Source organism: Sapajus apella, unplaced genomic scaffold, assembly GCF_009761245.1.
Source record: "Sapajus apella isolate SASKATOON/1434 unplaced genomic scaffold, GSC_monkey_1.0 scaffold94, whole genome shotgun sequence".
Classification (NCBI taxonomy): domain Eukaryota; kingdom Metazoa; phylum Chordata; class Mammalia; order Primates; family Cebidae; genus Sapajus; species Sapajus apella.
The window spans coordinates 2,067,012-2,091,332 of record NW_022437034.1 but is presented as its reverse complement, the minus strand read 5'-3'; the positions used below and the strand labels follow the sequence as shown (position 1 = coordinate 2,091,332).

At 52.2% G+C, this 24,321-nt stretch overlaps 1 protein-coding gene across 7 annotated transcripts in view; it reads right to left on the bottom strand.

Moving 5' to 3' along the window:
- Nucleotides 1–24,321, bottom strand: part of ADAMTS14 (ADAM metallopeptidase with thrombospondin type 1 motif 14) — a 129,998-nt gene that overhangs the window by 26,066 nt on the left and 79,611 nt on the right. For 4 of the 7 annotated variants that reach the window (XM_032256254.1, XM_032256253.1, XM_032256249.1 and 1 more), the window contains 5 exons: nucleotides 6,552–6,635; nucleotides 5,683–5,839; nucleotides 3,557–3,662; nucleotides 1,863–2,006; nucleotides 611–743 (listed from right to left, as the gene is read on the bottom strand). In XM_032256254.1, coding sequence (XP_032112145.1) covers nucleotides 611–743; nucleotides 1,863–2,006; nucleotides 3,557–3,662; nucleotides 5,683–5,839; nucleotides 6,552–6,635 — 624 coding nt within the window. The remainder of the gene's footprint in view (nucleotides 1–610; nucleotides 744–1,862; nucleotides 2,007–3,556; nucleotides 3,663–5,682; nucleotides 5,840–6,551; nucleotides 6,636–24,321) is intronic. The other 3 variants (XM_032256251.1, XM_032256250.1, XM_032256252.1) reach the window with 2 other exon arrangements.

Sequence of the window (24,321 nt, the reverse complement as noted above, 5' to 3'; positions counted from 1 at the left end):
AAGGAACAAAGGTCAGTAATGGAGAGAAAAGAGGGTGTGATGGGTGCAGGCACCCAAGGCACTGCAGGGCAGGCAGCCAAAGCCTCTCTCCTGCTTCAAGTTCTACTTGACCCCAAGTGCCAGCAGCCTCCAGGGGACCCCTTGTTTCTCCAGGGCACTGAGAAAGATCCCAGCCATGGCTCTTTCACTGTCCTCTTCTCACTGTCCTCTCTCCAAGGCCTCCCTGCCCCACTTTACAGAGGCCATTTGTCACTGAACTGGGACTAGGGTTTGAGGCTCTGGGAGGTCTGGGTTCACATCTGAAACCTGGGATCCTTTGCAGATAAGCTCCCCAGGGAAGGAGCCCAGCCAGGCTCCCGTCAGGTACCCACCCTCTCTGCTCTGCTTTCCCATCTTCCCCAGGGCTAATGCATTCCCCAGCCACTGCGCACACCTGCCCCCACAGGTGTTCACTCTGCATCCCTGCATGGTGGCTAGCACTGCGTCTGTTGGCCCATCACCAGGCCCACTGGCCAGCTGGGCAGGAGGTGCTTCATGAATGTCCAGCCTGGGCCACAGAAGGACACTGCCCTGGCACCCACCACCTGGCAGAGGCCAGATGGGTACTCACTGCCAAGCAGGTCTGGTATCCACTGCCGAAGTCAAAGCGGCACTGCTCATCCATTGAGTAGTCGATCCCAGGCAGCTCTGGGGGCTGGGGCCAGGCAGGATCAAAGGGGTCATCGAGGAGGCAGTCATAGGAGCTGCCGGCGGAGACAAGGAAGGTGAGACAGGCCGACAGCAGGAAGTCCCAGGCTTTCCCTTCCCAGGAGCCGGGGTTTCTGTGAGCAAGGTCTGCAGGAATCTGCACCCGCTTTCCTGTGCCCAGCACTGCCTCTTCATGGGGGAGGGGCTGCCCTGAGCATCTCCCTCACTGAGGACCTCGCTCCCACCGGTGACTGTGTCTGGAAGGGCTCCATTTGCAGCCAAAGGCAAGGGTACCCAGACTGGGATTAGATACTCAGCTTGCAGCTGAATTAGGTCAGTTTTGCCCACCTTAGAGGGACATGTTATGGCCAAGACTAATGATTGATTCATGGACAATTTGAGGACTCACTCTATACTGAAAGAAGAAAAACGAGCCTACCCTGCAGGATGGACCCTGGGTGAGCTGCCCTGCCCGGCTCCTGCATGGCACTAGTGACTATATCTCTGCCTCCACCTGCCCCCCCATCCAGATCCACTTGGCCTCCCATTCTCAGGCCTTGCGCTCCTGAGTCTAACACTTGTTCTGTACCTGAAGATCCCTGAAGACCCAGGAGCTGACCAGCCAGGCCTTGCTGCTGGGGCCAAGAATGGGAGTGAGGAGAGGAGGGAGCTCCCTCCTGAGCATGCTTATTTCCCTAGGGTCCAGGAGAAGGTCACAGTGGCACTGTTCATCCACTGGGAAGTCGACCTTGGGTAGCTCTGGGGGCAGGGACCAGGTGGCCTCAAAGGGGTTGTTAGAAGCCCCTGGGTTTAGAGCCCTGGCCTCAGCCCAGTGGCTCCTAACCTTCAGCATGTGCAAATATTACCTGCAATGCTTGATAAATCCAGATTCCTAGACCCAACCTCAGCAGAATCTAACTTACCATCTTCCGTGAGCCAGGGGGTCTGCATGTATAATGAGAATTCTATGTAAGTGGTCACCTGAACACATTCTGAAACACTAGGCTGTGATGCTACTGGGGTACGTTTTAGGCCGGGTTCGGTGGGGAGGTGAGATGCGTCACAGAATAGCGAAGCCAGGGAAGACTTGGGGAAGACAGCCAGCTGTGTGAGGTCTGCTCAGAGTGGCAGACCGCACACTCCCTATCCCAGCTCTGGGGGCAAGAATGACCTACGGGAGGTAGCGGCTGAGCTCCAGCTTGCTGCAGCGGGACCAATGAAAGCGGTGGAAGGCAGCCTGCACCAGGGGCGCCATGACACTGCCCAGGCTGGTCTCATCTGCGCAGCCATTCCCCTGACCGTCATGCTCCATGCCGAGCCTGGAATGGGGAAGAAAGAGAAGTCCTGAGACACCCCAGTGGGCCTGCCCCTGGGAAGGCAGGCAGGCAGGCCAGCAGTGAGAGACCCTGTCCTGACTCAGAGTTCAGATTGCTCTTCCTGGCCCCAGTTTCCCAACCATGCAGTCAGACGACCAGCCCTCTCTCCAAGTCTGCTCCCACTAGGATCAGGCTCATTCAGCCCTCCAAGCCTTCGCTCCTGCTGTTCACCACTCCCAGACACCCACCCCTTCCGTGAGCTCCACCCATGTTCTTGCAGCTTCCAAGGCCCGATCAAGCCCCACCTGGCCACTGGTCCTAGCTGTCCCACCCATGGAGGCTGACCTCCACAGCAGGAGCCACCTATCCCACCATTAAAAACCTCACAGCCATTTGCTGACTTCCCACCGAGTGCCTTTGATTGCAAAGACCAGGTTTCATTCAACTCAACTCAACCTCGTTTCCTGAGCCCCTTGTGGCAGGTACCTGCCTCTTAAGCCTCTCTAAGACCCTGCAAGGCTGGGCACAGAGCTTTGCACATGATAGGCACATACCATAATAATAGTTTAAATTTAAAAGTTTGCTCTTCACAGTTAGTCATTAATGCCAAATCCTAACAATTCTAAGTTCTCAAACCCTCCCAGATGGCTGCATCTGGCTTTGACTGCTAGGCAGATACATGGGGCTATAAGCTTGACCTTGTGTCTCCACAGAGAGGGGCCTCAGAGTTTCCCCTGGTGTCAGCTCCATGTTGCAGGCATGGAGAGGAGGTCCCACATGCCTGGAGGAGCAGCGCTGGGATACAATCTGACAAGGCTGATGATGTCCCTTGGTTCTGCCCCTGTGCATACCCAAGGCCAGGAGGCATGACGTACTGAACAGTAGCTCATCTGTGTCCACCCGGCATGTAGCCTCTTGAGGGCTTCTCTGTCCTGGTCCCCACTGTAGCCTCATTCCTAGAATGGGGCCTGGTGCATGGTATGTGCTCAAGAAATACTGAATGAATGAACACACTCTAAACAAAATCTGAAGCCCTAAGATCAGGCAGGCCAGCCTCTGCCTGGCTCACCACCTAAGTTCAAAGTGCACCTGTTTACAATGTGCTCAGGCCAGCGCTCCAATGAGTGCTGAGTACTAGGGTGGGCTGGAATGAGTCTTAGAAAGGCCTCAAATGTGGATGTGATGGAAGGAAGCCAAAGATCAAGATCCCCCTCACACGCAGAGACAGCAGGCCTCTGCGTGTGAGGGGGACACTGCCACTGGCCCACCCAAAGGCAGGGCCACCTCTGGGCACCTATAGCCTTGGGATTTGGAGGTTGGGCCCAAGGCAAGCCCAAATTGCTACCCAGGCCCCTTGGCTCCTCCCAATTCAGGTCAGGGCCTCCTTCTACTGGCAGCTGCAGGAGGCCATGCCTCAGGGGCAGGCCAGCTCCTCTGACACCTCCCAGGACACGGGGACTAGGCCAAGCTGGGCAAAGTCCCCCACAGCCAAAGAACTCCCTGGAGCTCATGGCACAGCTGCCAGTCCCACCCACCCTGCTGGTGCCACTTACACGTGGCCGGTCTCATGAGCTACCACGAAGGCTGAGGAGAACCCATCCTCGTGGTTGAGGGCACAGCTCCTCAGGGGGTGACACATGCCAGTGACGGGTGCATACCCTGCCGAGGAGAGAAAGAGAAGGTGGAGAGCGAGGTGGAAGGCAGGTGAGGCAGGACACGCTGAGGTCTGTGCCCAGCCCAGCCATCTGGTCAGTGCTTGGCAGCGGACGTCCTGGAGGAAGAAGGATGCTCACAAAGTCCCACCTGCAGCTGAACAAACCTGGGCCAAGCCGCCCTCATATCCCAGAGCTTGACGGCTTCCCTCTTGGCCTGCAGCTTCCCAGGGTTTATCAGCGCCTCTCTAAACCAGAGAACACCCCGGCCTGCACACCACTTCCACCACGCCTCCCTCCAGTCCCACAGTCAGTCAGCAAACAAGCTCCGAACGCTTTCTATGCAAGAGTCATGGGCAGCATTATGTTAGGTACCATGGGGAAAACAGGGGACTCAGATCCAAGCCTACCCCTGACCCTGCAACCTGTCCCCCCACCCACTCACCCACCCACCCACTGCCACAGCTAAAGAACCGTGATTTAGCAGAAGATTACGTGATGAGGCATGGGATGGAAGGGCTAGAATTCGAGGAGCAAGCCAGGGTGCAGGGGGAGTTGGAGGAGGGGGAAAGGGAATGGTTTGGAAGGAGTTGAGGGGGATCAGGAATGATTGATGCGGGAAGTGGAGGACAGCTGAGACAACCCTTCAGAGGTGGGGAGGACACAGGCCAAGGTGCAGGCAGGTCACACAGGAATCATGGCAGTACAGGGGGCCAGCACTGGCCAAGCATTACCATGCATGAGGCCTGTGTCCTAGGGGCCTCCAAGGTGGGGATGATGACAAAGGGCGCGTCCCTGCCTAGGCCTGCAGTCCCCCTAACAGATCTATTCCTCCATGTTAGAGGGACTGAAATGTTCTTTTATTTGAGATGGTTTGGGGAGTATAACAAGAGGCTGAGTGGGAAAGAGGTTTCTGGAGCCTGTATTGACCTAGAAGTCTGAGATTTGCTCTACATGTGATACAAGTACATGCTCTGTGTGTGTATATACATGTGTGTGCATGCCTGTGTCTATGTGAGTGCCTGCGCATGTGTGTGCATGTGTCTCTGTGTCTCTACATGTATGTAGTGTCTCTGTGTGTCTGTGTGCATGTGTGTGTTTGTATATCTGTACATGTACACACTGGCTTATGTCTATTTGCATATGTGCATGTGTCTGTGTGTACATGGGCCTGCACATGTGTGCGTGTCTGTACTTTGTGTGTGTGTGTGTGTGTGTGTGTGTGTGTGGTGTAAAACCACATTTGGGGCTTTAGTTATTCAGACAAGAAATCTTCTGGGTAGGCAGGGCTGGCCAACTAATTTCCAGCATTAAAGCAGAAAAAAATAGAAAGGCTGCAACATGGAACCTGGAGATCCAGTTTTCCTCTCAGATCTGACTCCCGCCTGCTAAACCACGTGGGCAAGTCTCTTCGCCACTCCATGCCTCAGTTTCCCCATATGATATCCAAGCTGTACGTTTGCAGAGCACTTACAATTGTCAACACTCTGTCAAAACATGTACCCTGGGGCCCTTTTAGCAGCCCTGGAATAGGGGAAGGCAAATATTGTTATGCTCCCCTTTCCACAGTTGGGAGAACCCAGGGAGATGAAGAGATCTTGGACCACTGGGCTAGCAAGGTGTGGAGCTGGAGGCAGAACACAGACTTCCTGTTCTGCAGCCCACATAAGCCCCATCCTAGGTGTCCCACAGTCTGCAACAAGGCCAGAAGGACACAGTGTGGGGAGAAGCATCTTGAAGCTCATGGAGGGTCTTCCAGCAGCCAGGCTCTGGGACATTAAGCACAGGACCCAGGGCCTGACCACTCACAGCTGCCTGCAGTCTCCACCAAGATACTGGGGACCAGAGTAGGGACCCCTCTACTTCCCATGGTCCACAATAAACCATTCCAAAGCTGGACCCCAGCTGTCCAGGTCCTGTCCCTTCAACCTCCCTGTGGTGGGCCCCAGGGAGAGCCCATCTGCCTCCAGGCCCAGCCTCTGTCTGCCCTGCACGCTGCACACACCTGGCCATGGCAAATACAGTACCTTGCATACCTGAGGGCCCAAAGTCCTGCCGGGTGAGGAAGACAACATGGTCATGGTGCTCAGCATGGCCAGGGTCCTGGCGCTGCTGGGAGTGTGCCCAGCGACACACCTGCTCCAGGCTGCGTGAGGGGTTCCCGCGCTCGATCAGGCTCAGGGACTGCAGGGGCCGGGAGAGTACCAACAGCCATGTGGAGGGTCAGAGCCCTGGACACAGCAGGCCTCTCTCCTCCCACGTATAGACCCAGAGGACTGCAGGACACACCCCAGGATCCCTGGCTGTCCCCACCCAGCTGCTCCTGGCACACAGTCCTGCCTGCTTTGGGTGATGCTCACGTGCCGAGCATCAGGCTGAGATGCGTTTCTGCTGGGAACTTCACACACACAATTTCCAATCCCTTCAACTGACCTGCAAGGCAGCTGCTGTTCTAAGCATTTCCTCTACACTCTGTGTTCATTGTTTTATTTAATCTTCACAATAGTCCTTACAGGAAAGTTTTGTTGCTACCCCCATTTAATAATAAGTGATGGATGGTCAAAGATTGCAGAGCCCAGGGCACCAGGGCTCAACCATGGCATGAATTGTCTCAGTGGCCATCCCACTCTAAGCCACAGTTTCCCCAAGGAGAGGGCTCTCCCAGCCATAAGCATGTGGAATCATCATGTTCTCAGATTGCAGGAACCCATAAATCCCGGCTTACCCCTCCAAAGGCTCCACCACTGAAGCCACAATTCTAATAGCCTCAGATTCTGATTCTGGAGACAAAGTTTTTCTGGATGCTTGTCCCTCCAGCCCACACCATGGCTGGTCCAACACTCCAACCCCACAACCCTTCTCCTTCCAAATCCTACCTGCTGACAAGGTGGTTTACCTGTCGGTAGCCAACCATGATCAAGCGGACAAGGGCGATATTTATATGGACCCCCAGGGACTCATCGTGGTAAATCTCATCTACCTGCAAGAAGAAAATACAGTTTAAGGGAAGGAAACGTTCATCACAGGCCTGAGTGCCAGGTACTGGGGTCGGTACCTCACATGTGTTATCCCCACCATGACCTTATCAGGCAAGATACTTATCCCTACTTTACAGATAAAGAAACTAGGCTGAGGGGGCAAAATGACCTGCTCAAGGATACACCGCTAACAAGCTGCAGAACTGAGATTCGCATCCTGGACCATGAATCCCAACCCCAAGCCCTTTTCGCAAAGCCACGGTGTAGGGGGCCTGGTCTCAAACCCAGCGACTCTGACCAAGACTCATCTTTCTACGTCTGGAGATCCTCTTCCAGACATGTTACCTGGCTCAGAGAACCCCAGGCCACTCGTCCTAACATCCCTGTGTTGCCACTGGCATAATGTCTGCCCTACAGTGCCCTGGCTCTGGGAAGGCAGCAGTGGGCACTCCTCCCGGAGATGTGTTCCAGGGCCCTGGGGCAGCAGCAGCACCTGGGAGCTTATGAGAAATGCAGAGTCTTGGGCCCCACTCCAGGCCTCCTGTGTCAGGATCTACCATTGAGCAAGATTCCCAGCTCACTGACAGGCAGGGACAGGTTTGAGGAGCACTGCTTTAGATAATTTCTTTCTCTCACAGGCCTGGGACTGTGGAGCAGTGCCCTACACAGCTCATCAAAGAATCCAGCCCTTTGCACTCCTCTGCCAGGACACTCCTGAAAAGGGTCCCTGAGGCAGACACTTGGCCTCTGCTTGTCCAGCCCCAAGGACAGGGGAGCTCACCTTCTCCCAGGGACACCCATTTCCTGAGTGGTCCCATTGGAGACTCTAGCTTTTTTGTCTTAAATAACCTTTTTTTATGAATATAAAATACCTCACTAGAAATAAAAATTGAAAACTACAAAAAAAGAAGAAAATGAAATTGCCGACACCGCTATAAGCCAGATACATAATAACCACAGTTAACCTGCACCCTGCCACATGTGTACATGCATGTGTCTTATTTTACAAAATTGGAATCATACTGAATATATTGTTTGTTTGTTGTTTGTTTCATAGAACATTATTCAATACATGTAAAAGCCTAACCTCAGCTGGGTATAGGCATGGTGGCTCATGCCTGTAATCCTAGCACTTTGGGAGGTCAAGGTAGGAGGATCACTTAAGGCCAAGATTATGAGACGAGCCTGGGCAACAAAGTAAGACCTTGTCTCCATTTAAAAAAAAAATTAAAAATTAGCCAGGCATGGTAGCACACACCTGTGGTTCTGGCTTCTTGGGAGGCAGAGGCAGGAGGGTCATTTGAGCCAAGGAGTTTGAAGCTGTAGTGAACTGTGATTGCACCACTGTATTCCAGACTGAGTGACAGAGTGAGATGGAAGGAAGGGAGGGAGGAAGGGAGGAAGGGAAGGAAAAGCTGAATCTCTAATGTCTGCATGTGAGGGACCATCACTTATGTAATGAATCTCCTAGCTAGACCTTGAGAGACTCTGAGAGAAGTGACTTGCCCAAAACATGAAGCGGCTTGCTCAGCAAGTCAGTGTTAGCACACAGCAATGGTGCAGTAATGCAGAATGAGGAGGCCTGGGTTCAAAGCCAAGCTCTGCCCCTTGTGAGCTGAGAGGCTTTAGGGAACAACCGGCAACCCCTTATAACTTCTGTTTCCTTTTTTGCAGAGTGGAGACAACAGTGGCTCTCACAGAGCTGCCATGTGTGAATATCAAGGAACCGGAAATAAGCCACACAAAGCACAAAGGCCCACTGGCATCGTCAGGGATGTGATACCAGCAGTGTGGTCAGGGATGCGATGCCAGCAGAAGTGGAACCCATCCTCTGCCTCCTGCCCACAAGGCTTCTTAGGAGCTGGGCCAGAGCTCCATGCATGGTCTTGCTCTCACCACTTCCATCTCCCCATGCCCTTCAGCCATCAATTATTTGCCACTCACAAGCAAAGTGACCAACTTACAACTCACAAAGCAACCATTGTCCACCACACGGAGGGGAGGAATAGTGCTTCCAACCACACAGGCGTGACAGTCCCATGGCAAGGCGTGAGCCAGGAGGGGAACAGGAGACGTACATTTTGCCAGCACACCCCTCCTGGGCCAGCCACAGAGGGAGCCAGGCTGTGGGTACAGAACTGTGGGCAGCAGAATCACTGAAAAGAAGTTGCATGTATCACCAAGCCCCAGTCCCAAGCCACCTTCTGCGGTGCCCAGAACTGGCAGCTACCCCAGTTCATGAATGGGCAGACTTCAGAGCAGCCAGTGTCAGGCTTCCGCCACGGGCCTTCCTGGCGCCTATATCTGAATCCAATTGAGTAGAAGGACCAAAGACCACCACCCACTATGGGAAAGCAGCTCCCCGCCAACACCCCACCACAAGAAACAATGCCAACGGCCACCACAAGAAATGACGATAGTCCAACGAGCAGCAGGGCTTCCTTCCCAACCTCCTCCCCTCCCCAGTGGGAGCAAAGTGCTCCAATGCATTGAGACAATGTCCTCCTCAACCTGCATGCCCTAGACTTATCCTAGGAGGGACTTCGGAGGGGGGGCTCCCAATCAGTCACACACACACATGGGCTCCCTACTGCAGTTCCAAACTAAGGGGTCTTTGCTGATCACTGAGATAATCATGGTTCTGCAACAGGGTGACCCTTAAGTAACCCTTACTTCCCAGCCCCTCCAACACTGGACCATGGCCTTCCTTCTGTACTGGGGTGGGTCAGTGTCGCAGACTGCCCTGAGTGCATTAGAAGCAGACTGAGGCCAGGATCACAGGCAATGTGCGCTCCACACACCACATCTGTGCCCCACACATACACATGGAAATCCATTGGTTATCCTGGGGGCAGGAGAAGAAAGGAGTCACTGGGACATTCAGTGGGGGCATCTGCGAGCCTCTTGGCATCTGGAAGTGCCCAGGGCCTCTGTCTTCTTCCACGTGTCTCTCCTATAGGGCAGACCATGTGAATTGCTGCCAGAAGCCTGCCATATTACTCATCTCTGTGCCTCACTCAACAGGCCAAACCCACTTATCAAAGCCTCCAATGACACTCAGCAAATGGAAAACACTGAATTAGCACCATCTAAGCACCAAGATAAAGAAACCATCAACCTAGAATCCTGAACTCCCAAAACCATCTTTTAAGAACCATGATGAAATGAAGACATTATCAGATAAACAAAAACTGTTACACAGACCCCACTAAACAGCAGGGAAGATGGAAAATGATCCTAAAAAGGAAGCTAGAGCACGAGGAGTGAAGAGCTTTGAGGCTGTGATAGGAAAGAAGCTCGGCAATGAGAAACAGTTGGGTCTTTTCTTATACTAAATAAGGAGGAGAAAAATAAACTTTTTTTTTTTTTTTTTTTTTTTTTTGAGACAGAATCTGGCTCTGGTTGCCAGGCTGGAGTACAGTGGTGCAATCTCGGCTCACTGCAATCTCCACCTCTGGGGTTCAAGCAATTCTCCAGCCTCAACCTCCCGAGTAGCTGGGATTCCAGGCACGTGCCACCACGCCTGGCTAATTTTTGTATTTTTAGTAGAGTTGGGATTTCACCATGTTGGCCAGGCTGGTCTCAAACTCCTGGCCTCAAGTGACCCGCCTGCCTCAGCCTCTCAAAGTGCTGGGATTACAGGAGTGAGCCACTGCACCCAGCCTATTTTATTCCCTTTCTCCTCCACTAAAACAAGGGGGGGTTAGTCCTTCCATTCCAAGTCCCCTGTTCCAATTATCTGGAGCCCTGGTACGCTCATCTCCATGCACTCCTGCCATCCCTAGCCCTTGAGTAGTGACCTCAGCATCTTGATTTGGCTTGAGCTGCCTGAGGCTTTGCACAGGCCAAGGAGGCGGCTGGACAGGGCTTCCATGTCCGGTGGAACTGCAGAGGCCATGTGACACATGGCACCACAGCCAGGACCCCAGCCTCTCTGGAACATGCACAGGCAGCTTGCTGACCGGCTCCAGCCTTGCTGTGTCCCCACGGCCTGGCTCTGCCTGCCTCGGCCCTCCATGGCTGCCTCCCAAATGCCAGAGGTGAGGCCAGGGAGCCAGCTCAGGGGGGATCACAGATCACTTCCCGTGGTTGGCCACAAGGCAGGATGGCTGCAAGTCACACCCTCACAGGGCAGAACAGAGCAGTGTGTCCAGCTTCCCTGCTTCTCACCTCTGAGCCAAGTTCAAAGTCACCTCTGCCAGGACCCCTACAGTAGAGTACAGCATCACATATTGACCTGAGATAACCACTGGGTGTGTACCAGAAAAACTAGCAAAGGTCAGGACTCTGTCGGGCCAAGGGGAGAAAGAGCAGCACAGGGAGAGGATGGTAGTGGGTACTGGGATTGGAGGGAGGCACTGCTACTCCCCAAGCACCTACTGTGTGCCATGCACTGTGCCGAGGGCTTGGCATACAGCCTCACAACAACCTTATCGGGAGCGGAATGATTCCCATCTCATAGGCAAGACATCCAAGGTTCAGAAAGGGTAAGTCACTCGCCCAAAGCCACCCAGTTCAGAAGCTGAACTCAGATGTCTGTGACTCTCAGGCCCCATTCCTTAGCCACTACACTCAGCTGCTGTCCAGAACCCGTTTCTATGGCAGGGTGGCTGGGGTGGGCTTTCTCTGGTCCAGGAGAGAGAACAAAGAGAGGTTACAACTCAAGATGGTTGTAAAAGGTCCACCCACTGTTTTGCAGCCAGGTTCCAGCAGGTCTTAAACAGGGAGCGGGTGGAGGCCAGTGCTGCAAAAGCAAGACCTTGGGGACATTGAGCCGACCCATGCTCAAACAGAGGCGGAACGCTCATCACCACTAATGGCTGGCACAGCCCACAAGTGCCTCCCCGCATCACTACACCGAATCCTCGTGGCGAATGGCCTGGAATTCCTATTATTCTAAAAATAAACTTTATTTTAAAATAACTTTAGATTCAGCTAAAAGTTGCAAGGATAGTAGAGAAACTCCCCACGCCCAGTTTATTCCAAACATCTTCCATTTCTATGGCACGTGTGTCACAGCTAATGAACCAATATTGACATACTGTTATTAACTGAAGCCCACATTTTATTCAGATTTCTCTAGTTTCCCCCAAATGTCCTGGTCCCATGCAGGGTGCCACATTCCATTTCATCTTCCCGTCTCCTTAGCCCCTCTGCTCTGTTTCTTCTCTGTGACAGGTTCTCCTGCCTTCTGTTTTTTGATGACGCTAAGTCTTGAGAAGCACTGAGCAGCTATTTTGTGTCCTTCAATTAGGTTGGGGGAGGAAGCCCACAGGGGTGAGGTACATCCTCATATGCCATGTCAAGGGTGCATGATATCAGCATGACTCATCCCTGTTGCTGTTGGCCTTTATCTCCTGGCTGAGGGAATGTTTGTCAGGTTTCTTCATTGACAGTTATCCTGTTTCCTGATTTCCACACTGAACTCATCAGAAGAAAGTCACTACGTGCAACCCACATCTAAGGAGTGGGGAGTTCAAATCCACCTCCTTGAAGATGGAGTCTCTACATGAATCAACTGGAATTACTCTGCATGGGAGATCTGTCCCTTCTCCATTTATTTATTCTATCATTTATGTTATCAGTACGGACTTGTATCTGTTTTACATCTTGGGCTATAATTCTCTGTGATTTGTTCTGTTGCTCAAATTGTCGCAGCCTTGGCAGTTGAGAGCCCTTGAGTTGGCTCCTGTGTCCTGTAAACACACCCACATGGTTTGGGGATTTGGAGTTTGTTTTTTAGCACTTCGTTACTTTCTGGCTCTAGGAGATGCTCCAGGGTCATCTTGCATATTTCCTGCCCTACTCCTAGAGTCAGCCATTTCTCCAAGGACCTCCAAGGAGGATGGTATGCTATCCCTGTTTTCAGGGATACAAGCAGGCCCAAAGGCATACAGAAGCTTGCCTGAGGACACCAGTCATCGTCAGAGGACAAGCCCAGGCCTCGGAAAACCTGACCTGCTCATACACCTTCCCTCATCACTAACTGCCTCTGAACCTGGACAGATGTGGGCAGCATTGCTTGAAGACAGAGGTGTAGCCACAATGACCCCTCCTGTCCTTTCTCAGTCCTGGGGAGACAACAGCAACCTGGAGTCTCAGGCCCTGGGCCAGCCCCTTGGTGCACAACCCTGGCCCTTCTAACAAGGCATAAAGTGACTCTGTAGACCATGCGCTCCAACCCCCAGCATACCCGAGACACATGCAGCATCCTATTGAGTCCAACAGGCTCCTCTTTTTCACATCTGCAATCACTGTCAGCCAGGAGGCAGCCCAGGTGTGACTGTCACTGCCAGTGCAAGCAAGAGCCTCTGTTACTCCTGGTGGCTGCACAACCACAGCCCTCGTCATTTCAGATAACAAACGATCAGAGGCAGGAATGTGAATCCTGGGCATTGTCTGAAAACCTCCCATCGACACCTTCCAGTAAAATCAATACGCCTCCAGCATCAAATCTGCAGGATGCCACCCGTGGCTTGTATGAAAGTCCAGGGATGCCGCTGGAGCCCTCAGGTGGTACCACCACTGCTCTCGATGGCAGGCAGGACAACGCTGCGTGGAAACGTCTCACACTGAGCACTATGCCGAAACATGAGCTGCAAGGGCGCTGCTCTGAATGCAAAGAAGTCAGGGGAACTCCTTACCAGCTTGTTGCCTTATATGCGTGTCTATAAGAGTCACATATGATGAAGACCTACAACTGACTAAGATTAAAAGCTCTCTTCTAATAAGCCTACAGCAAAAAAGCTAAGTGATGAACACAGTTTCATTGATATACTTTTGTTCTCAAAGACATAAAATAATGGGGCATCTGACCATCAATGGGGTCTTAGATTTGATGGAATATGGTACACATGCGAACTTGTCTGTGTGCGCACACCTAATTTGGTATGGTACGCATGGGTGCATGTATCTACACAAACACATCTGTGTGACACATGTGGGTGATTAAGCATGGCACATGTATATGCATGTGTATGGGGACCCGTATATGTGTACACACATGTGCATGTGTGGTACCTGTGTTGTATGTGTGTTCACATGTACATGGATGTTTAACAGCAATATACTACTACCTGTGGCCTGAGCTCTCTGCCTTCCCCACCCCCTGGGGCTGACCCACGTAGTAGCCAGGGCTGGGTCTGGTTTACCCTGGGTTGGGACACTAAGACCTCACCAAGATGCGATGCTCAGGTATGCACACACAGACAAGTTCACATGTGTACCATATTTCATCAAATCCATTGACGGTCAGATACCACATTACTTTATGTCATGTGCCACATTGGTAGGCCCTGCCTCCGAGGTCATTAGTGAAGTCTTTCATGAGGTCTTGGAGGATGAAATTGCTCTGAGGGCAGTGGAAGGAGAGCGCTGAGTTTTCTTCCTCAGTTGCTGCAGGCTCAGCTGCTCCATCCGCTTTCTACCAAGTTCATGATCGTGCCCTATATTCTGAAGGGCTGGTGTGGGTTCCAAATGAGCACTTTCAGCTGCCTTTTAACCAGCACACCTCTTAAAGGGGTGACTGCCTCTGGGGTTCCCTGGAGCTTGCAGGCTGGTCTGGGTGGTGCTCTGGGGATCTGGCTGGTCAGCCCACTTCACGGCCATGCTGCTTGTGCAGGGTGGCTCCAGAGTGCACAGGGACAGACCCACCCAGCCCAACAGACTCCCTTTCAAAAGCCCACAATGCTCAGCATTTATCCCCCACCACCTATTTGTGAAACACAGCAGCCTTGATGTCCCAGGCTGGCAGCCTGTGTGTAAACAGAGGCAGCATGGAGGCCTGGGAAGGTCGAGCTTGTTGCTTCCCTCCACTACATGGCCTTATCTCTTGGAGCTCGACTCTGCTCATCTGTGGGTGTGGAGGAAACAGCTTGCAGAGACCAAAGGGTGGAGGGGAAAGCAAATGTCAGGGCTTTGAAACCAGGCCCGGCCCCTAACATGTGCTCTATCAATGGCATCTATTAGTTTCAAACTTAGCCAGGCACAGTGGCTCATAACTATAGTACCAGCACTTTGGGAGGCTGAGGCAGGAGGACAGCTTGAGCTCAGGAATTCAAGGCCAGCCTCAGCAACGTAGTGAGACCCCATCTATTTTTTTTTTTAAATAATAAATTAGCTGGACATAGTCATGCCCGTAGTCCCAGCTACTTGGGAGGCTGAGGCAGGAGGCTCACTTGAGCCCAGGAGGTTGAGGCTACAGTGAGCCATGATCGTACCACTGCACTCCAGACTCAGTGACAAAGCAAGACCCTGCCTCTGAAAAAGCGTGTGTATATTTGTGGAGTGAGATGCTGTTCACGAAAGCAAAAGTGTTGTGTGAACCGTAGAACTCTCCTCGCAGGAGGGGTGCTCACTATTACATACCTCCCGCATCAAGATTCCTAGCACTCCTCCTTCTGTGATGCATATCATTCTCTGCCCAGCGGGTTTGCTTTGAAAATTTGAATTCCTGTGTGTGGCAATTAGAATTAATACCATAGGTCAGGGTGCCTCAATCTGGCTGCTATGGATGATTTGGTGTGGAGATCTTGGTTGGGGGAGCCGTTCTGTGCATTTTAAGATGCTTAGCAGAATCCTTGGCCTCTACCAACTACATGCCAGTAGACTCTCACTCCCTCTAGCTGTAATAACCAAAAAAAATATCCCCAGACATTACCAAATGTCCCTGGTTAAGAACCACTGCTTGCGTAGGCACCACGACTCACACCTGTAATCCCAGCACTCTGGGAGGCCAAGGCAGGAGGGTTACTTGAGGTCAAGAGTTCAAGACCAGCCTGGGTAATATAGTAAGACCCTATCTTTACTAAAAACTCAAAAAAAAAACAAAAAAAAATGAAAATTAGCTAAGCATAGTGGCACACACCTGTGGTGCTCAGGAGGCTGAGTCAGGAGAATCCCTTGAACCCAGGAGGTTGAGGCTGCAGTGAGCCATGATTGCACCACTGCACTCTAGCCTGGATGACAGATCAAGAGCCTGTTTTTTTTTAAAAAAAAAAAAAAGGCTGAGCAGGTTGGCTTACACCTGTAATCCCAGCACTTTAGGAGGCCTAGATGGGCAGATCGCTTGAGGTCAGATGTTCAAGACCAGCCTGGCCAACACAGCGAATCTTTGTCTCTACTAAAAATATAAAAATTAGCTGGGTGTGTGGCATGCCTATAATCCCAGCTACTCGGGAGGCTGAGGCAGGAGAATAGCTAGAGCCCGGGAGGTAGAGGTTGCAATGAGCCGACATTGCACCATTACCTTCCAGCCTGGGCAACAGAATGAAACTGTCTCAAAAAAATAAAATAAAATAAACTTTTTTAAAAAAGGAACTACTGCATTACAGTGAATGAATTTTTTTTTTTTTACTCAGCAAAAGCAGTTTTTGAGAAGAGACATAAAAGAAGAGAAAATGATAAAAAAGAGAGGGAAGAAGAGGACAGTCTTCTTCCAGTGTCAAGGAGAATGAGCTACTTAGAGGTTCATCTACCCCAAAAGGAGACTGTCTGGCAAAGCCACACTGTCCGTCAGCAGGAGAGCAGTTTTCGTGGCGTTCCAAGCCAGACTTTATGATGAATGTGTAACGCATGCCAAGGGCAAACAAGATGCCACCCTTCCAGGCTGAGGCCGCCAAGGCTCTGGTCTGACAACCATCTGCGTCAAAACCTCCCAGGTCTAAAGGGTCACCAAGCTCTTCCACACAGGCCATCCGAGCAGGTCCCAGGCTCAGAAAGGGGCTCTGAGGCAAGTCAGAGCTGGTAGGACCCACCATTGGCAGAGGTGCTAGCCAATGTTGTCCCGGCAACCACCCCAGCATCTATCTATTGTCAGCCAGGTGGGGCAGGGTGGGGAGTGGAGGTGGGCCAGCCACCTATCACCCAGACAGGCTGGCTGCCAAGAGGGTTCCCAAAGGAAACAGAGACAGGAAGCTTCTGGCTGCAACCTGGCTGGGAGGAAACAATGAAAGGGCCTTTCTGTCTCTCTTCTCACCCTCCCTCTGCTCCAGCTCCAGGCCTTAGGAAGTTCCCCCATCTCCCCATGTCCAAAGGAGTCTTCACCCCAGAGAGCTGGTCCATCACCCCCGGGCCAGGAGAGGGCCCTGGGAACCCATGGATCCACCTTGGATGCCACGATGGGAGCTGTTCTCATGCCTCTTCTTTACGCCACCGTCCATGCTGTGCCTCGCCAGCTATCCCACCACACCTAGATGCCAGGGAGGTCTCTGCAGACTTCTGTCACCTGTCACAACACACCTGAGTCTCCTTCCTCAACCCTGCCCCCACAACCCTGCTGTGGTGTCTGCCGCCATGGCCTGCGTGCCCTTCCCTCGTCAAATCGCCCTCTCCCCGAACGCAGGCTCAGCAATGAACCCCTGTAGACAGCCCTCCTCTCTCCCAAACCCCACAGAGGCAGCCACCCGCTCTCCGCTCCTTGGCACTGGTACCATTCTCAATGGTTCCCTGATTATTCCACAGGACTAAGGCTTGTTTTTGCAGCCAGACCAAAACTTCTAGGACGGGAGTCTGTGGTACAAGGCATGCAAAAAGCGCTCACTAAATGCTGAAAACAACTACCCCTTTATGCTTCAAAGTGCTCAAGTGGTTCTCTAGTTCTGAGATGTGAGGAAGACTTAAGGAAGGTGACCCAGTGTGAATGGGCAAACAGGCACAGACAAAGGCAGCACCCAGCGGCATATAAGGAAGTGCTGAGGATGGAGCCCGCTGGCATCACCTGCAGCTGCAGGAATATCCATAGCACCTCCCAGGTCGATGCAAAAGACACATGGGAGGCAGGGCCACCCTGACTGTCCCGACCGTGGTCCCTGAAAGCAGTGCCCAGGACCTCATCAGATAACTTTGGGTGCTTCACTAATGTCTTCTGCACCCTCCTCCCTGGGTTGAGAGCACAATAGGGCCATCCATCCCAGCAACCAGATCTCCTCTCTCTGGTCCTGCCAGCCTGGCCCCGACCCCAGAAATCAGGATCAGAAATGGTCACAGCAGACAGGTGTTCCAAGGAGAGAGCAAAGGCAAGCTGTTATTACTGGCCCCATGGAAATCCCCTACGGGAACCTGAGCATCAAGCATCCCAGCCGAATGAAAGCTCCCACACAATGGACAGGATGAGCTGCTGGTCCCCAGGGAGGCAGAGACTGTCGGTCCCTATTTGCTCACCTCCCTTGGTAGGAAGTTTGGCTGCTGTCCTCTGTACCAGGGGAAGCCTGAACCCCACACCGCCCACATACCCCCAATGGCAGCAGCAGGTTTGCAAGGCCATGGTTCCTTTAAGCCACAGCCCATCTCAGTGCTGTGAGCCTCTCTCCCCAAGAGGAAGCTCTGCCTCAACTGTGCCCCTCAGCCATCCCAGGCCCTTTCTGTTCCCACATTCACAGGGCAAGCCAGCAGTGACCAGAAGACCCAGCCTCTAACGGCCTTCCAGAACCTCTGAGAAGATCACCACTCTCCTCACCCACTTTCTGGCAGGTGGTGGGGGGAAGGAAAGCAGAATCAAGACTATCCAAACAGCAGCCACCAAGCCAGGCCCTCGTGGCACGGTCTTCAGTGGAAGCTGACAATGTTCCCTGGCCACAGCTTTGAGTCATGTATGAGTCAGAGGTTAAGGGTCAACTATTGGAATGTGTTAATTTGGCCAAGAAAGTTAGAATGGGTCACTGAGCCTGTCTTCCTCCAACCACAGCAGGGTTGTGGGGGCAGGGTTGAGGAAGGAGACTCAGGTGTGTTGTGACAGATGACAGAAGTCTGCAGAGACCTCCCTGGCATCTAGGTGTGGCGGGATAGCTGGCAAGGCACAACATGGATGGTGGTGTAAAGAGGGAAGGAGGACATGTGGACAACTAGCTTCCATATCATGACACATGGGAGAGAACTTCCCACCCACTCCCGCCACCATCACATGGTGTCTTGCAGCTACAGATAGGAGGGCTTTCCAGCCTCTTTGGAATGCATCATGTTTCAAGCCAGACCAGCCCTGGAATGCCAAGTTTCAACAGTAAACTTTGCCTGATGGAAAGAAATGTCTCATCTTTTAACCCATCAAAAGACCTCTTCTGGTTTCCAAGGGAAGCTCCCAAATTCTGTTGGGGAACAAGGTCCCGTCCACTCTCCCCGTCACCTTCCAAATTCGCTGCCTTCAACTCTCCGCCTCAGAGCTAGGTTTCATTGCTTTTGCCATGGCTCCAAAGAGCATCCCCTCCACCCCCACCCCTGTCATTTGAGCTGACCCTCTTAGAACCCTTAACAGGGGCTCAGACCAGGCCACCCAATGGGCCTTGGAGGGGCCTCGCCGAGAGCACACAGTGCCCGGAAGCCACACATTGGAGCCCCTCCTCAAGCAGAGACTGTAGAAGCTGGCACAGGCCATGGCCCCTCCAGGACATACATGCATGCAAGCACTCCCTCTCCCAGGGTCCTGTGCCTAGCCTCTGGGAGGGCCCATTTGGAACCCCAGCATTAGTGTACAGATCAGTGTAAGCTGAAAACATCTGAAAGCCAACAGATGCCGAAAGAAGCCTTCTCAGCTTCCCTTATCTGACTAAAAGCAGCAGCAGCTGGGAAAAGAGGCTGTCAGAAATCCCCTGAAGGGAATTTCACGCTCATAATGACAGAAATACCACTTGACCCTGATTAAGTAAACATTATCACAAACTTTATCTCCAGTCTTTTCCTGAAAACCCATTTGTCCTTCCTAAAGAAGCATTTCTCCCTTCTCCCTTTCTCTCCCTATTGTGCTAAGAATATAAGCCTCCAGTTTTTTGGGGGGGAGGGACAGGTTGGTTTTTTATTTTTTATTTTTTTGTTTGTTTGTTTGTTTTGAGATGCAGTCTCACTCTGTGGCCCAGACTGGAGTACAATGGCATGATCTCGGCCCACTGCAACCTCCTCTTCCCAGGTTCAAGCAATTCTCCAGTCTCAGCCTCCCGAGTAGCTAGAACTACAGGTACATGCCACCATGCCTGGCTAATTTTTGTATTTTTAGTAGAGATGGGGTTTCACCATATTGATCAGGCTAGTCTCAAACTCCCGACCTTAGGTGATCCACCCACCTCAGCCTCCCAAAGTGTGGGGATTATAGGTGTGAGCCACTGCTATATACAAGGAACTGGCAAATCAACTCTTTTCTCTGGCCAGTCTGTCTTTTTCAGTTTAATTCACAAGCCCTCCAGTACCGAACACAAGCGCATAGAGAAAAGTTTTTCTGCCATAACAGCTAGGTCACCAGCCGTGGACAGCACCAGCTGGCACAAGGCCTGGGGAAGAGGGTGAGCTCTGGAGTGGACACAATAGTGCTCAGATCCCAGCCCCACGGCCCACAACATGGGAGACTAGCAAGTTACAGCCCGTCTCTGTACCCCAGTTTCTACGTAAGGACATTGAGGCTACTCAGACCTCTCGTAGGATTATGGGAAGACTGAAGTAAATGAGGTTGAATATGCAAAGACTCTGGCTCCCAGTGTTTGCTCAAAAACAATACTAATACTTTCTACAATGATATTCTTTTTTGGTTTTAATTCTAGAGACAGGGTCTTACTCTGTTGCCCAGGGTGGAGTGCAGTGGCACAATCATAGCTCACTGAAGACTTGAACTCCTAGGCTCCACTGATCCTCCCACCTCAACCTCCTGACTAGCTGGGACCACAGGTGTGCACCACCTTGCCTGGCTAATTTTTTAAATATTTTTCAGAAATGGGGACTTGCTATGCCCAGACTGGTCTTGAATTCCTGGCCTCTAACAATCCACCTGTCTCAGATTCCCAAAGTGCTAGGATTACAGGTGTGAGCCACGGCACCCAGCCTGCAATGATATCTTTTGCAGTGGTCTGCGGATACATAGCAGTGTAAGCTCTGAAGGCAGGGACTGTGTTTTCTTCTCCTTTTGTGTCCCCCACTGTGGAAGTCATTCTTCCTGTCTGCATGCTTTGTGGCTTTATTTCTGGGCACAGATCCTGCTCCACCTCACCCCCATACACAGCAGCAAGCTGTGACCCAGCAGACCCAAGCCAACCTTCTAGACACAGCAATTAGTCCAGGGATAGCCATATGTCCCACCCTAGCCGGTTTTCCCTAAGAGGGTAAGAAAGAGCCCTTTAGCATTTGGGCCCTAAGTGTGAGCATCTGCATTGTTCCTGTTTCCCATCATGGGGAGAAAGCCCATGGAGACAGTGTCCTAATGGGCCTGAAGCCCTCATCCTGTGGTCCCTGAGGCTTCTGCCCTACTGACTCTGTGGGTGCGTTAGCAGCTCCCTGCCAATAGACCCCTCTTTGACTTCAGCTAGTGTGAGCTGGGTCTGTCACTTGCAACCACAAGAACCCTGCCTCCCACCGCACCCCACCCAATACCTAGCCCCATGGAGTGCCCACGGAGGTAGCACAGCACTCAGCTCTGAGCAAATGAATGGATGTCAGCCAAGGCTGGCAGTGAAGCCAGCTGGGGAGCAGGGCTCCAGCAAGCCTGATCCACCCTCCAGAGCCTGCCGACAGCTCAGTTTAGCCAAGAGTCATTTAAGAAGCCAAGTAACAGAATTCGTGGATGTCCCTCAGGGTACCTCTGAAAGAGTTTCTCCGAAAGATGAGAGAAAAAATGGAGCAGATCGCCCAAGACAGCTCTGTGGTCCCCCTCAGACAACTCAGCCCCACCACTGCCCCAGGCGCTCTCTCTCTCAATCCCAGCCAGAATCTAGGAGCAGAGCAGACCTAGGGAAGAGACAGAGTCCCACCACACAGCTGTTTAGGGCTGTCACCCAGTCCAATCCAGGGCTGTGGCCTGGGAGATGCTGCCGCCCCACTAGTTCCAGGAATGGGGATACACCCTTTAAGTAAGACAAGTCATCAGATTCCTCACACCTGATTGGGCCTCAAACCAGAAAATAAAAACTTGTACTTCAATGGAAAGCAGGCACTGCCCACAGCATGCCTTTTCCCCTTATCAGAATCAGATGAGGAGCAAGCACCCTTACGGCAGAGAGCACCATGGGTCACTAAGAGCAACGCAAAATTCCTGCCTGCACGCAAGTTCCATATTCTCTGGTAGAGGCTAAACAGCCTTCCCTCTCACCCTATACGACACCAATTGTGTCTCCTTTTGCACATTCATCGTAAAATTCCTGATCTATAATGTTTCTGTCCTTGGGTTCTTTTCTGAACCAGTTATAACACCTACCTGGTTCCCTCATTAATGAGTAGAGCCAAATCTTTAACACGTGTTCTTTTTTATTTCTCTATGAGAGTCAGGAGTTTGCCTCTTCCTGAAAATTATCTTTTAACAAACTGAAGGATTCTGGGGCTGCAACAGGGCCTGGCTTATAGTCCTGGGGTCTTCAGCCCCAGCTTTGTGCCATGGGACCCAGGCTCCCACCACTCTTGGGCATCCTGGGGTCTCCCCTACCCCTTTCCCCTTTCTTGCCCTTCCTCTTGTCTTCCACCTGCTGACTCCAGGGGCCCAAGCTGGCTCTCAGCATGGCCTCCCCCTAGGGGATCGGTCCCCAGTTATGGCCTCTAGGCTGGGCCTGTGATTTGTGGAGTCTGGGTGGGTGGTCAAGCGCTCCAGGATGGTGGGTATATTCAGATTCACAGGCATCCTCTCCCTCCCCTCTCTCTCTCTTTCTCAAACAACTCCATGTGGTAGCCTTTGCTCTCTGTGTCTAAAACCACATGCTAAGCTCATGGGATGGAAGAAGTATCCACACACAGAGGTGGCCAGGAACAGACTTTCTGTCCCCTGTCCCGCTCCCTGGGCTCCTGTAATTGGAGCTGATCTCTGCTCCTGCTCTTTCATTGGTGTTGGCATTGCAGACAGAACTCTACTGCTCTCTCCTGCTGCCATCTCAGCGGATGCCAGCCACCCGCTTCTCTCATAGATGCCATTCCCCTCCAAGTTTACAAATCACCTCTCAGGTTCAGACCCTGTGCTGTGTGTGCTGTTGGGGTTCCTAAAAAGACAACAAGGAACTCGCCTTCCCAAACTCAGGTGAGAAACAACTTATACATGCAAGAATAAACCATAATGACAGAAAACGTTACTTGAGTACCCACTATGTGCCAGGCATGTGCAGATACTCTGGATACTACAACTTCACAATCCCAAGAGCAGACACTACTATGAAAAAGCGGAGGCTCTAAGGGGCTAAACTGTAGCAGACAGAACCTGGGGCGCCTGACCAGCTCAGAACTGTTTCTCCAGCTGCCATGGCCATGTCTAACCCCTCTCCAGGCTTGGAGCACTGGTGCTCTCCCTTTCTAACATAGAGTGATTGGCCCAGAGTACCACATGACCCAGGTTAGGCCAACCAGAGCCCTGCCCTGGGAATTTCTGCCTGGGAACCAGAGGGGAAACTTCTTTTGTCTCCAGCCATGGATAGGGATAGGAGTCCGCGTCGTGTTGTCAGTGGCCAGGATGTCTTATAGAGAAGTCAGTCAGAGAGGATTAGCATGTCACAGAGTCAGGAGCAAATCTGAAAACTTCGAGTCCAGATAAGCACCTAGTTCCAATTATTCTTACAACCAGCTCCAACCTGTCCTTCCCCCAGTCTGACCCATGAGCCAAGAAATTACCACATTTGTCTTAATCTAGATTGAGTTGGTTTTTCATCACTTGCATCCTGTGGATTCCTGAGCAACAAAGGTCCCCTGCCCAAGGTCACAGATGCATTAAGGGGCTGTCCCCCTAATGACCACCTCATCAAAGGTGCAGCCAGATTATGGACCCCAGGCAGCACCCTACCAATGTTTCCAGAGGGGACTGGCATGACGTGGGGTTGACATTTCTCCCCATCAACTGTTCCGTTCCCAGAAATGCATGACCACTCACTTCACAAAGGCCGCATCATTATCACCAACCACCACCCACTGACGGCACATGCTCTGCACGGGCCATGCTCTGCACTGTGCACTCATGTCATCCTCCCCAACATGGCTGGTAGTAAGTAGTTAATGCTACCTTCAAAGTGCAGAAGGAGACACTCCAAAGGGTTCGTAACTTGCCCCCAAAGTCACAAAGACAGGAAGGGGCTGAGTCAGACTGTGTGCTCTTGGCCGATTCACTAATATTCCTCTTAGTGCAGCAGCACCATTACATGTCTTTCACAACCTCCCAGCACTGCCCACGTTAGACTGAGGATAGGGTGATTCTATCCCAGCCCTGGCCCTCTGCAGTCATCTTTCAGTCTGTGTGATCATGCAGCTAGCCAACCTCTTTATCCTCTCCAAACAGGCCTGGGGCAGAGGATGCTAACAACAAGGCCAGTAAGGGTCCGTGCAGGGGCTGGAAGCTTTGGCCTTCAACAGAGGCCTCACTCAAATTCTTTGGGACTCACCACATACATATCTCTTTCTCAGCTCTGCTGTTCCAGATGAATGTTTATGATGAGCCATTAACCTGGTCACCGTGCAGAGGCTCAGAGGTGAAGGGTACCTGTTGATGTGGCACTTTCCCTTGTGCACCGCTGCCCACCTCACCTGTGCCTGGACTGCACAGCGTCCCATGCTGAGCTGGGGTCTATCCCAATGGGTCGCCTGCCTCCAGGACTGCACTTTGTAGGGGAGGGCTGGGGGTCCTTCCCCCAACCCCAGCATCTGGCCCCTGCCTGCACTATTTCTACCTTGGGTCTCACTTCACCCAGACAGGTCCCCATCCTTTCCCAGAACCACAGCCACAGGTACTGTGACAAAGGCCCCGTGCTTTCACCC